Raw genomic sequence first — 12,469 nt, forward strand, 5'->3', positions numbered from 1 at the left:
TTAAGATTCAGTTTTATTTCTCATTATCCGAGTCTGGTTTGATTGGTAACGAATTAAACTGATTTCCCTGAGTCAAGTCTGTTTTGCCTGTGACAGTAATTGGTGGAATGATCTCTCCTTGCCCTTATCTCTACCCATGAGAAAAAGCTTACAGAAAACTTTCATTAAACCATGCTATTCTCCATCTTACCATCACCTCTTACACTCTTGATCGGATGGCAGATGTCACTCTTGAGCATGAATCCTTGTGCGAACTTTGTAGATGGTTATTAAATATTTGGCTGCCAGCATGGATGAGGTGGCACTGATTCTGCAATTTATTCTGTGTTTTAAAGAAATAACGTTATTGGAACAGTAACCAGTGCAGAATAATCACCAAGGTTAGGTTCTAAATTTTAAGCTGTCATTCAAAAATTATCTGCTCCTGTAAAGATTTTAGTATCTAGACTACTTGATTGGGTTTTCTTATGCTTATTATTCTATATTCAAATTTTGGAAGAAATCATATTAGTCAGTCAAGATGTAGAATTCAAAAAATTAAATACGTCTCAGCTATGAAAGAGCTAATATGAGAAAGATGCTACTCTCTTATATAGTAGCAAAAGCCTAATTTGGATAGTTCTCCAAAGTTTAAACTTGAAAGTTACATGTGCAGGAAAGGCACAGTTATGTTATGGTGTTCCAATCTGTTTACATTTGCAGTTCAACTTAAATCTAAGTTTAAATCAAATTTGAATTACCATAAGGGAGATGACATTTGAACCTTTTATGAAACCTTATTTGTAGCCCTAAATATATTGAACCATCTATTCCAGTTCACTTTCTAAGTGTTGCTCATGCCTTTTTTTTGCATAATTCCATTTACTGAAGCCAGAACATTCCTGGTTTTGCTGGCTATAGCTGTACAGTTGATGTTCTCCAGCCCAGCTAAATTATTTTCCTGTACTCCTAGATCAGAACATCTGTATTGTTGAGTAAGAGAAGTACCTCACTCACTGTTCCCCTGTCCATACCCAGACTTTTCCAGTGAAGTGCTGCTTGCTTGAAACAAAGCTACAAAATTTTCAAACACTTAAGTAGTGCAGACAATGATGTATCAGTGCTTAAGCCAGTGTCTAAACTAGAGCAATATTCCTCCAGTCTCTCGCAATTTATCTCTGTTTTATTCAGTTGTCCTAACAGAATTAGCTTTTTCTAATGGAAGAAATTTTCAGCTAGATCTCTGTCTCTCTGAAGAGTCAAAGCTCATTCAAATGGCAAAATGCAGGTTCTAGCAGTGCTGTCTCGAGCGGAAGAGGCAAAGTTAAAATTGTACTGTGATGAGTCTACTGCTTACGCTATTAGGAGTCTGCAAAGTAATTCAGAAATAACCATGAACACCAATGTAACTGCAAAAGTTTTTTCAGAGTTGGAAGAACAGTTTTAATAAAAGAAGGGAACAGTTTACTAATGATAAGGAACCACTCTAAGTCAGATTAACAAGTTGCATTGCAGGGAAACGCTTTTAAACAGTGTCATGTATTAAAATCACACATAGATAGTTATGATACATTGATGAGAACTTTGTTTTTCTATTTATCCTTCTAGATCATTCATTATGGTTATACTGGTAATCTTTATAAATATTACTTCAGGCATATGCGGCTTTGTAGGAATGCAATACCAACCTGCAGACTTTAATGCTGAGTTGTCCTAGGAGGTCATTTAACTATTCATTTCAATCCAGAACTGCCTGTTAAGCAAAATATGCTGATTGATTATGTTTCTACTAAATGTATGTACAGAACCAAATATATGCATGACTTTTTAATACAACATCAAAGTGAAATTTTACATGGAAGAATTTCAGAAATTTCAAGGTTGAACAGCCAAAGGGTTATTAACTTTCACTCTAGTGCTTATGGATGTATAGTGAAAAAAATCACTTTTTCTTTATTATTGGTATTGACCAATTTTGTTATGTGGAACACCTTTGTTATGCATGTTATTACTAGGAAAGAAAAAACATCTGTAGTGATAGGTAAGGCAGGTGAGCCCTGGAAGATTTTCTGCCATGTTATGAACCACAAATTAAGAGTTGGACAATCACTTCAATAGTGTTCCATTACATGATTGCACTGAGCAATAAAGTATGCTCATCAGCATACTGATAAAAATGTAGTAATGAGCATTACTGGACTTTTGTCACTTCTATGCAGTAAAAGATTTGTATCAAAAAGCTTTGTATCACTGTATATATGTTATGCTTTTTTTTTTTAGGAGCTTATTTTAATGCAAATGCAGAAAGAAATAAGGTTGCTATGGGAACACTAACTCTTAATTCTTTGATGTGTGCATGTAACGCAACAAATGTAGTATTCCACTAAGCCTGTCTTTTGCATATAATTTTCAGTGCATTTTCAGAGAAAGAATGATTTGGTAAACAATGAGGGGAATGGATGGAAAGAACTGAAATATAAGAAAGAATTCTATAGGACATTAAGAGGTATCTATAGTTCGTGGAAAAAAAAAATGAAAAGAATATGCCTAGTTTCTGTTTCTTGAAAATTTCCAAACTAGATGATATTCTAAGCTTATTTCATAAAATTTCTGTGAGCTGAAAACGTATATTACTAATGCTCTTGGCTACTGGTTTTCAGGTATATTAATTGAAAACCTGAGGACAGTGAAGTGAATTTTTAGAGTCAACTCTCTTACATAATGCTAGAAAGAATTAACAGTTATGTAGCCAATAGAGATAAAATTGCATAACTATCTGATAAACTGCACCTATTATGTGCACTTGACCTTCCAGACTTCACTGTGTCATTATCCTTTTCCCCTACTGCTTTCCCATTCTAGCAGTGTTTGAAAAATGGAACAATCATAAAATATATCTAAGATACTTGTTTGGATTTTGTTCTAAATTACCCTTACCTGGGATACAGAATCGCTAGTACCTAGTCCAGCCCTGGGCCTGATGCACATGGATAGTTTAGTACCTTACACCTCTGCAAAGAGAAAGCTGAAAATGTTCCACATCTGTAAATGGGTCCATCTCTGCAGTGGGACAGACAACATCTGCTTACATATTTTTCAGCTGTTTATATTTTTTCACATTGCGTAGCTCTCTAGGATCCATTATGCAGCTATTAATTTAGAGATCTACCTCTTTAAGCAAAAGCTATGTTAGGCCTTTTTTTGTCCATCTCTTCTACATGTGTTTGAAATTATATCAATCAAGGTTTCCACCTTGGCAGGTGCAGTTATCAAGAAAAAAAAAATTATTTATGTGATATTTAAACAATCTAAAACTTTTTCCAGTAGATTTTTGATAATAAATCTGACCTATCCAGAATATAGTTAGGCAAGGAATTAATTATCTCAAATTCCTTCCTAGGCTGTCTTACAAATTATGTATGCCTATATCAATACCTGCTCAAACATATTTTTACATGCATAATTTCAAATATTTATGTTTTGATGTTGCTCCTTGTGGTTATCTGCTAAGATTTTATTCTTTCTTTGACTCTTGAAGAACATAGAAGAAAGAAAGGGATATTGACTGTTATTGTATATGTAACATGTATGTTATATGTATTGTATATGTAACATATATCATTTACGTGATGTATCAGTACAGATTGATAGTCCTTTCTCTTGCAGTAAAACCAAGATAAAGTATTAGTTCTTAGCATTTTGTTGGTGAAGCATTGAAAATTTAAAGTATAAGTCTATGAATTTTGACAGCATCAGACCCCATTTCCATTTTTTACTGTAAACTTTAAAAATGAAATTTGTAGTGATTCCTAATTTGAATTTAATTGTCCAAGAAATTATTGGTCAGTTGCTTTAGGCATTACAAAAATAGCTATATAAGACAAAAATGTTATTGAATTCAATAGACATAGGAAAGGTCAATAATTCTCATTAAATTTCTTAGAAACCTCATCTAGCATGAGCTAACTACCACTGAAATTCAGCTCTGAGTTGCAGGATCTAGATCCATAGTTGTCTTTGTTTCTACTTCTCTGGAAAATACTTCAAATCAAAAGTAATTGCACCAAATATTAAAAAGAAAAAAAAAATCAAACCTCCTGATTATTTTAAAGTAATGTTTCTACCTGTCATATTCCTATGCAGCTTTGTATGATTTGAAGATGATTAACTGCAGTATCTTTCTGAGTAATGCTGGAGGTAAAAGACGTAAATGGAGGTAAATGCACTGCAGATACTGTAGTTGATCGTTTAAATCATATAAGGTACTTCATACAAAGTTATTCAATTATTCAAAGTTAGTCAGACTGTCCAAACACACTCCTTTTCTAACCTTAGTATCCTGCATTATTCTAGGAATCATTTGTTAATAATGATATTTTAAAACAAACATATGTTCTTAGTACAGGAATAACCGAGGTTTTATTAAGGAGCAAAAAACCAAAAATAGGTATTTTCTCTTTTTTTTTTTTTTTTTAGGTTAGGTCTTTTATCATATAAAACTACACTTTGAAAGTTAATTTGCAAAAAAAAATAATATTATTCAATGAAGTAAAAAATGGTGGTGGGGGAAAGGAGAAAGGATTAAAGATAGATTATACATTTTGGTCCAGGGAGAAGCATGGCTGTATGAATGAAAGACTACCGTAGGCATCAAGAGTGTTTCTGAAACACAGTTTTCCTTCTTCTTCATTCCTGAATAATAATTTATTACTTGCCTAAAACAGCAGCAGTTTTTACTGGCCTCTCTTGTGTACCTGTCTCTCCTTATTCTCTGCCTCCTTGTTCTGGAAACAGTTTAAATGGGCCCGATACAGTTCCTGTTCCCCAGGGAACAGGGAAGCCTTGCAAGATTATAAATTAGCATTTTTAATCTGACATGTAGACAAATGAGAATGTGTGCAATAGAATGGAGTGTTTTTTTCAATACTGTATGTTTATCAGGAGTGTGAATACTTAATGAGACCATTTTTTGTTGTAGGTAATTCAGATTGTCAGTGCTGTTGACAAAGATGATCCTAAAAATGGGCATTATTTCCTGTACAGTCTTCTTCCTGAAATGGTAAACAATCCAAATTTCACCATCAAGAAAAATGAAGGTAAATATAAAACATATATAATGGGTGTCTGAACAGCTTAGTTTTGAATTGCTTTGTTGACTTCCAGTTACTTTACCAGTTTTTCCCTTGGGCAATTACAATGTAGATAATCTGTTTAATGATACCTTCTTAATATCTTTTAAGCTATTTCCAATATCTTTACAGTAGATAAGAACAAAGTAAAATGAATACTGAATTTAGATCCAGAAGACAGCTCACTGGCTTAAAGAAAATGAAAGGATGGATTTACTCCCTGTTTTATTTCTGTTAATTTGAAATTCCAGAGATACTCTGTAAGATGAAAATCTGAAACTATGTTGATAAATAAATGTTGATCCTACATTGACTGGATATAGATGGGAACATAAAATTAAGTATCTACTAAATCCCCCAAAGGAAACACATTTTCAGCCTGTTTTTTGTGTATATAAAGGTTCCAAAGTATTTCAGTTAGGCATTTTTACTAGAAAGAGAAATCTGCTAGGTCAGCAAAGCCCAGGAGGGCAATTTGTATCACTACACTTTCAAGCACTTCTGGAAGGGCATAATGTCATTTTGTAGTACTATAGAAGTGAAATTTCATGCGTGACGGAAAAAAAGACCCACTTAATATTGTTGAGCAATAAATTTACACTGATCTTTTTCTTTGGCACATATATATATTTGAAGGTCATATAAGAAAGAGCTAGGAATGATCACAAGGATGCTGTAAACAGTGCTTTATCTATTTGTACTTACTTGAATATTCAGAAAAGTTTTTCCATCTCTGCTTTTTTTTTTTTAAATAAAACACTACCGTGTCAGGAATTCTAGTCAAAATTCAGTCTCTTATTTCTCTTATTTGAAATGATAATGAAGGAAATCCCTATTTAGTCCATTACTAATAGGAAGATGTGTGTGTGAGGTGTATGTGCATGAGTGTAAAAGTAATACATGGTATGTCAAATAAAGAGAAAATGTTGTTTTCAATTTTTATTCTAGCTGTTCCAACCAAGAGGAATGATGGCCTCATTTTGTTAAATGATACTATAAAAACCTAAATTCTTAAATCTGCTTAAATATATCCTGAATTTTTGTTTTCATTAGATATGTTTTCCTCTTTTAGCAAAGTGTGTCTCTTTATAGTTGTACTTTCGTGTAGGAAATACATCTCTGTATGTTTTCTCCACTTACAGGAGAAGATAAAACAAACCTCTTCAAAACGCAGTTCATAATCATCAATAGTGTAACACAAATTGACTTAAGCATCCTACATGTGAGGTGGTTTGCTTTGCACAGCATGACAAAGTAAAAAAGCCTTAGCATTTCTCTTCATGTGTAAATACTTAGCTCACATCACTAATTAGCCTTGTCCTTCCAATCTGTTACCCATTGAAGACCCACTCTTACTTCTAGTTACAGCCAATGGCAAAATGACTCCTGGTCTGAGTGGGAGCAAGGAAGCTTTCTATATAACATGGTCTAGAAAATTAAGTCTGGTTTTGTTACAACATTGCCACTCAGTTTTACAGAGTCTTTAATGCATTTGAATCAGTTAAATGTGTAAATCCTCATAGAACAACCAACTGAAATATCTTGAAATTAAAAATCCACTTGAAGAGACTTTTCTGATTTAATCTTTCAGAATCTAAGAATAAAATCCCAACTATGCATACCATCTTTTTCTATCAAGATTGCTCAGTCAGGGATGCAGTCCATGGCTGATGCTAGAACATAATCTCCCACAGGAAACAAATATTCCTGTCAGAGCCAAAATCAGGGTATAATTTGGTTGAGGTGAGGTTTTGTGTCATTTAAAAATCATAAATCTTTAGTAAGTCTTTATTCAGTTATGCCACTTAAACAATTAACTTGACCGTGACTTTGTCTTGCATATATCCGCTAGATAAGCATGAGAGTTTATCCTTGTTGAAAAAACTCCAGTATGCCTAAAAAAACTGAACTCACAAGTCAAATTTCTCCTTAGTTGTACTAATGAGGGTCTGGGCTGTCCAAAAGCCAGTTTGGTATAGTTTCTTAGAAGCAATGTAAGAAAATGCCTGTAACAAACCCTGCTCTCATTTCTGGAGAATTATGTTTCTAAGGATCGGGTCAGTGTACCACCCGCTTGGGCTTGGAACAGAAAAATGTTTCTTCATGCTGGCGGGCAAAATCTTTGACCTCTTCCTGAATATGACCTCAGCCTCAACTTCCTCCCATATTCTTGGCCCTGCCAAATTCTCTGAGGCAGCAGAGACTGACTTGATGGCTACTGAAAAAATGCTGTCCTCTTACAGATATTATAAATGGATTGCATTTTCTCAGGAAACCTAATATAGAAACCCAATCTTTTATTTGCTAGAATTAGGTTTTTTTTTTTCTTTATTTAAATGATTTTTCTTATCTTACCTTTCTCCAAAATTCTCTCAAGTGCAGAGATAAACAAAAGTATCCCTCCTCAAGAACGTTTGTGAAATGATATTAAACTTTTGGATTCTTCTTTTGTGCTTTAGGTAACATTGTGGCATTTGGCAATTACTTCCCTACTTCACGAAGTAATGATGTTTATCTGATCTGGTGGCACTAGTACGCAAACAGTGCAGTTTGGCATCTGCCAGAGGAAGAAAGCCGTGATGTTCTGTTTCTGTCCCTCATACTAAAGAATATATGATGCATGTATTTTGGAATTTTCTCTTGCTATATGGAACATAATCATAACCATTAATTAATTTAGTTTGTTGCCTACAGGCTAATTCTATTGTTTAAACTTTCCAGATTGCCCAAAGGCAAATTCACATGATACTTCAGTAATTAACTGTGCTGCCCAGATACACTACAAATACTATGATTGGCTATGTTGTTATTGCCAAATATGTTTAACTGAGTGACACAACAGTGTATTTTCATCAGAAACCACAAAAACCCCACTTATCCTAAGATTATATTATGTATTATAGAAATTATCCTGTGATCATAGCAGAATCTGTTCCTTGACATGATATACTGCTATCCTGTATTTGCTTGGTCTGTTAAATTTGCATATATACAGTCCCTTCTGTAGACAAGATGCCCAAAACTGTAGAGGCTGTAATGCCTTTCTGATGTAAGTAGTGTAAAAACGTAAGTTTAAATGTCATCATACATCTCACTGTGAATGTCTGTAGATCACCTCTTCGCAGTCTTTATTTTTCATACCTCCTGCTCTGTTCTTTCTGTTTTCTGAGCCCAGTTTTCTGTTACTGAGTATTTTTTCTTAGGCTTTGTGCCTTGCTAAATGGGCAGCTAGTGATAATCTGAAGTAAAGCAATCCTACTCTCTCAAACTGTAATGCAAGGAACACTGATCATTTAGATTGCCAGATGCATAAACTTTTATCCCTTCACAAGAGATAATAAAATTATATAATAAAAATATAAGAAGTTAATGCAACATGAAAAACATGCTATGTTTTCTGTGTTAGTCCCGGTGACTAAACCTGTGACTCCGTGACATAACAAATTCTTGACTGCATAAACTCATATAGACTGTCTGGTCACTTACTTTTCACATGTCTTTGCGCTGGGTTTCTGCATAGGAGTAGAAATAGGAAGAATGAAAATAAATGTTTTGTGTAGTGTGTCTGACAAACTTCAAACCAGAAAAAACCTAAAACTTCAGATGAAAATATCTGATGTTTAGACAGGTGTGGATACTCTCTAGCAATGTGTTGTAAATTCCTTAGCTGAATGGAATTAACCCTTCCAAAAAGCTGTGGGATCACAATAATTGACAAAAACCTGACAGGCATTTAGACAACTGATAAGGACTTTGTACTATCATGGCATCAGTAAGTTGAAATGAGACCTCTGGAAATGGAATTAGCATTTGTTGACAGTCTTTTTTCAGGTGAGTGGTCTTCACAAAGCATTACCTAAAATCTAATGCCAGTACATGGATCATCTCCTGCATCCCAAACAATACATTCACAGCAATACCTGTTTTCAGCATTGAATTCCTAACATTCTTATGGTTTCCTTAGGTTGTTCAAGTGAGAACAGAATTTTGTGATAAAAGAGTTTTGACATATAAACATTTTGATATGCTGCCAATGCAATTTTTACTTTCAAAAACTAGCAAATACATCTTTGCCATAAAGAGACTTAAAGTTTTTCCCCAAAGATGTTTCCATTGCTATTCCATTTTTCTTCTGCCAAATTCTGTTTCCTAAAGGAAAAAAACCCAAATCAAATGTTTTACAGTGCCTTTGGATACAGTAACTCTTCTGACAGAAGAAATGGCACATCTCTACTGTATAAATGTGATATTACATACCTCTTACTAGGGCTTATGTAGTACAAGCAATCACAGGATTGTTTAGAACATGGTCCGGCCTTATCTTTGGGTTAAGAGAACCTTATGACATGTGTTCGTATTCATGCAGAAGTCAAATAGCCTTATAAGTAATCAGCCTCCCCTCTCCCCAGAATATTCAGTGTCCATCTGGTGATTTGAGCTATGAATTTGGGCCAAACTGGTTTTAGAGAGTGCATAGTAAAGAGGTTTGTTTTCTTTTTAAATTGAAGCATTATGTATACTTCAGTGATAAACTATCCTGTTTGTTCTCTATAATGAACTTTAGTGTTTATTCTCAGCCATGCTTAGTCTATTATACCTATGATACCTATAATAGCTCCCAGAATGTTCATGTTTAAATGTCCATTTCTTTTGTTCTTTCCATCCAGCAAGTTTAATGTGTCATTTATGTCCTCATTGTACTGCCTTGAAAGTATAGGCAATGTGTCATGTTTTTAAAAGGAAATAGCCTGGTATAATCACTTCAGTCACTACCTGGCTTGCATGCCTTTGTATAATATTGCACATCTTTAAAATATTCTCTATTTCTCATCACCTCTTTACCATTAATAAGTATTTCTAAACTATTATGAAATAGCCGAAGACAATTACATGCAACCTGTCTTTTAGATATCCCAAATAATAAAAACAAATGATCAACACTACTTCATTTTTGAGAGTACTTCTGTGTCACTGTGTTTTTAATGTAATAAAACCTATATTTTTTCCACATCTTTTTCCTGAAAATATTTTTAGCAGCATCTGTCAAATGTATACCTGGAGGGTGAGTCTTTTGTTCCCACAAGAGTAACTCTTGTGTTAAAATGAGTTTCTTTCCCTGAATCAGTTTCTTTTGGCATTTCTCGATGAGCACTCTGCCATTGTCTCAGCTGCCAGCTAAAGCTCCTTCTGTGTTTTTGATTGACTTTTCTTTCCAAATATATACCTCAGAGACCTAAGAGGTGGCACTGCTATTTCATTGCCCTCCTTCCACTTTGCCCAATTTCAAAGTTAACCCACTGACCTCAGGAACAAATTGCCTTAGCAAGGACATCATTAAACCCATCATTTCTTGATGGATGTACAATGAACATCTAGAATAACAGCACCCATATGGTCCCTTGGATGTCAGCAGTAAATCCTCATACATTTTTGCAGTTTCATGCAATTTTTAAAGAGCCTTGGGAAACTTTGTGGCCCAGCTGCCATCTACTCCAGAGGGTGGTTCACAATGGGAATTCTTGAGGGAAAGCACATGCTTATATATTTCTAATGTGTTTAATTATCATCTTAATTTCTTTTATATATCAATAATTAGACTTTCTAATTAGACAACTCTAAAACATACCAAATCACATCCTTGTTAGTGTTTTAGTAAAGTTAAATTAAGTGATGTGATCAGAGATGTGTCTTGCATCCTATAAGTAAATACTTTCCTACCATGTTTGTCAAGACTAGTGGTACAGAGTAACATCTAGAAGATGGCATCTCAAATTGTAAAAGAATATGCTGCATAATCTAGGAAACAGCATTGATTGGCATCTCTCTTAATAGGCATAGTTTTGTCACCAGAAATCACAAGGAATACTTGCATAGCAACATTCATTCAATATGAAAGTAGTGGAGTTCAAAATTATTTATTCCAATGTATTAAAACCCAACAAACTAACCTCTAATCTGCAACTTCTGTGCCAGAATCTGCCATCCACAGGCACACTTTGTGTTTCTCCAGAAGTGTTCATAGTGTGAAAAAATGTATTATAAATAGCATACTATCAATCTTTTTCTCAGCATGGCATTAAAACTGAAGCTGTTTAAATAGCAAAGTTCAATGTTTTTATAAACTGAGGTTACCAGAACAACCTCAGATTATTGAATTTTTTTGTGGATGATATAGTTAATAATGAAATTGTTAATATAAAATTATTGAAAGATTTCATTTTTAGTGTGGTTGAAAAGTTTTGTTCAATAAGTTCTTTTTTGCTTACGTTATAAATTGTAAGTTATAGAAGTTAAAACAAAGCGTAAAGAAGATGTTTATATTTTGCTTAGTAGAAAGGTCTAAGTTTTATCAAAACAAATCATGTGATAGTTACGGTAGCTAAGCTCCATGAAACATTTTAGTTCTGTGGTTTTAGACTATTCTGACATTAAATCGTATTTCAGAAAACTCTTAACTGTATTTTGGATGCATACTTACCTTTCTCAGTTAAAACCAAAATGTGATTTACAAGCCTGAACTACCACATTCTACTTATGATCTACAAGTTATACTACACTGCTGGGTCTGAGTCCCTTTCTAAAAATAATGTCTCAAGTGTGTCTTGATCTGTGTGCTGGAAAGCATGTACGAATTATGATCTGGCTGTGTGGTGATAAGAGAACACTATGCTACCTTACCTCCCTCACTACTGGAGCAAGGCAGGCAGGGATATCATGGCCTGAAAAAGGAAAGGAGAGATTCAAGCTTCCAGTCAATTACTATGCAAAAAGTGGTATTCAGCCAGTGCAAATACTTTTCCTGGAGCAAGTGGTTGTGCATTAGGTGGTAAGTGCCAAGTGCCTGAAATAATTTTATTTTTTTTTTGTAACAGTTCCTTATTTGTCATACTCAGGTTCCTTCCTCGTTAGTCCTTAGGCAATTAACCTGATTGAAACTACTTTGGATCAGAAACTGTTTTAGATCATTCTTTGTAAGAAAAGTAATCGATTTTCTTATTTACATATCTGACAATTCTAAGATGTGACATAATAGACTGTCTAAAGACTCAGAAAGATGGGCCCTTTCTGCTAGTGATAAAGTGATAAGTGATGTGAGGTGGAAATCGGTACTACAGATCTTTAGACCATTCTCAAATTCTAGAAGACTAGTAGAATTTCAAGTTAATGATAATATTACCGAGGGACCCCAATACATTCTATTAATGCTCAGAAGTTCCGTCTTGCTAGGCACTGAATGCATTTCCATTTCCACTGTATGATTTCACATTGCAGTTGAAGTAATATATTCAACTCCTTTCTACTAAACCATTTTGTGGTCCTAGCAAAGTTACACTTTTCCATGGTGTAGTAGTGTTAGTCCC

The 12,469-nt window shown here is 34.2% G+C and overlaps 1 protein-coding gene across 1 annotated transcript in view; it reads left to right on the forward strand.

Moving 5' to 3' along the window:
- The first annotated feature begins 4,189 nt into the window (after window positions 1-4,189).
- LOC104161328 (cadherin-8) overlaps window positions 4,190-12,469 on the forward strand; it is a 28,445-nt gene continuing 20,165 nt past the window's right edge. The window contains exons 1-2 of the mRNA XM_009699713.1: window positions 4,190-4,195; window positions 4,958-5,075. Coding sequence (XP_009698015.1) covers window positions 4,190-4,195; window positions 4,958-5,075 — 124 coding nt within the window. The remainder of the gene's footprint in view (window positions 4,196-4,957; window positions 5,076-12,469) is intronic.

The sequence above is a fragment of the Cariama cristata genome, unplaced genomic scaffold (assembly GCF_000690535.1).
Source record: "Cariama cristata isolate BGI_N322 unplaced genomic scaffold, ASM69053v1 scaffold24874, whole genome shotgun sequence".
Taxonomy (NCBI): domain Eukaryota; kingdom Metazoa; phylum Chordata; class Aves; order Cariamiformes; family Cariamidae; genus Cariama; species Cariama cristata.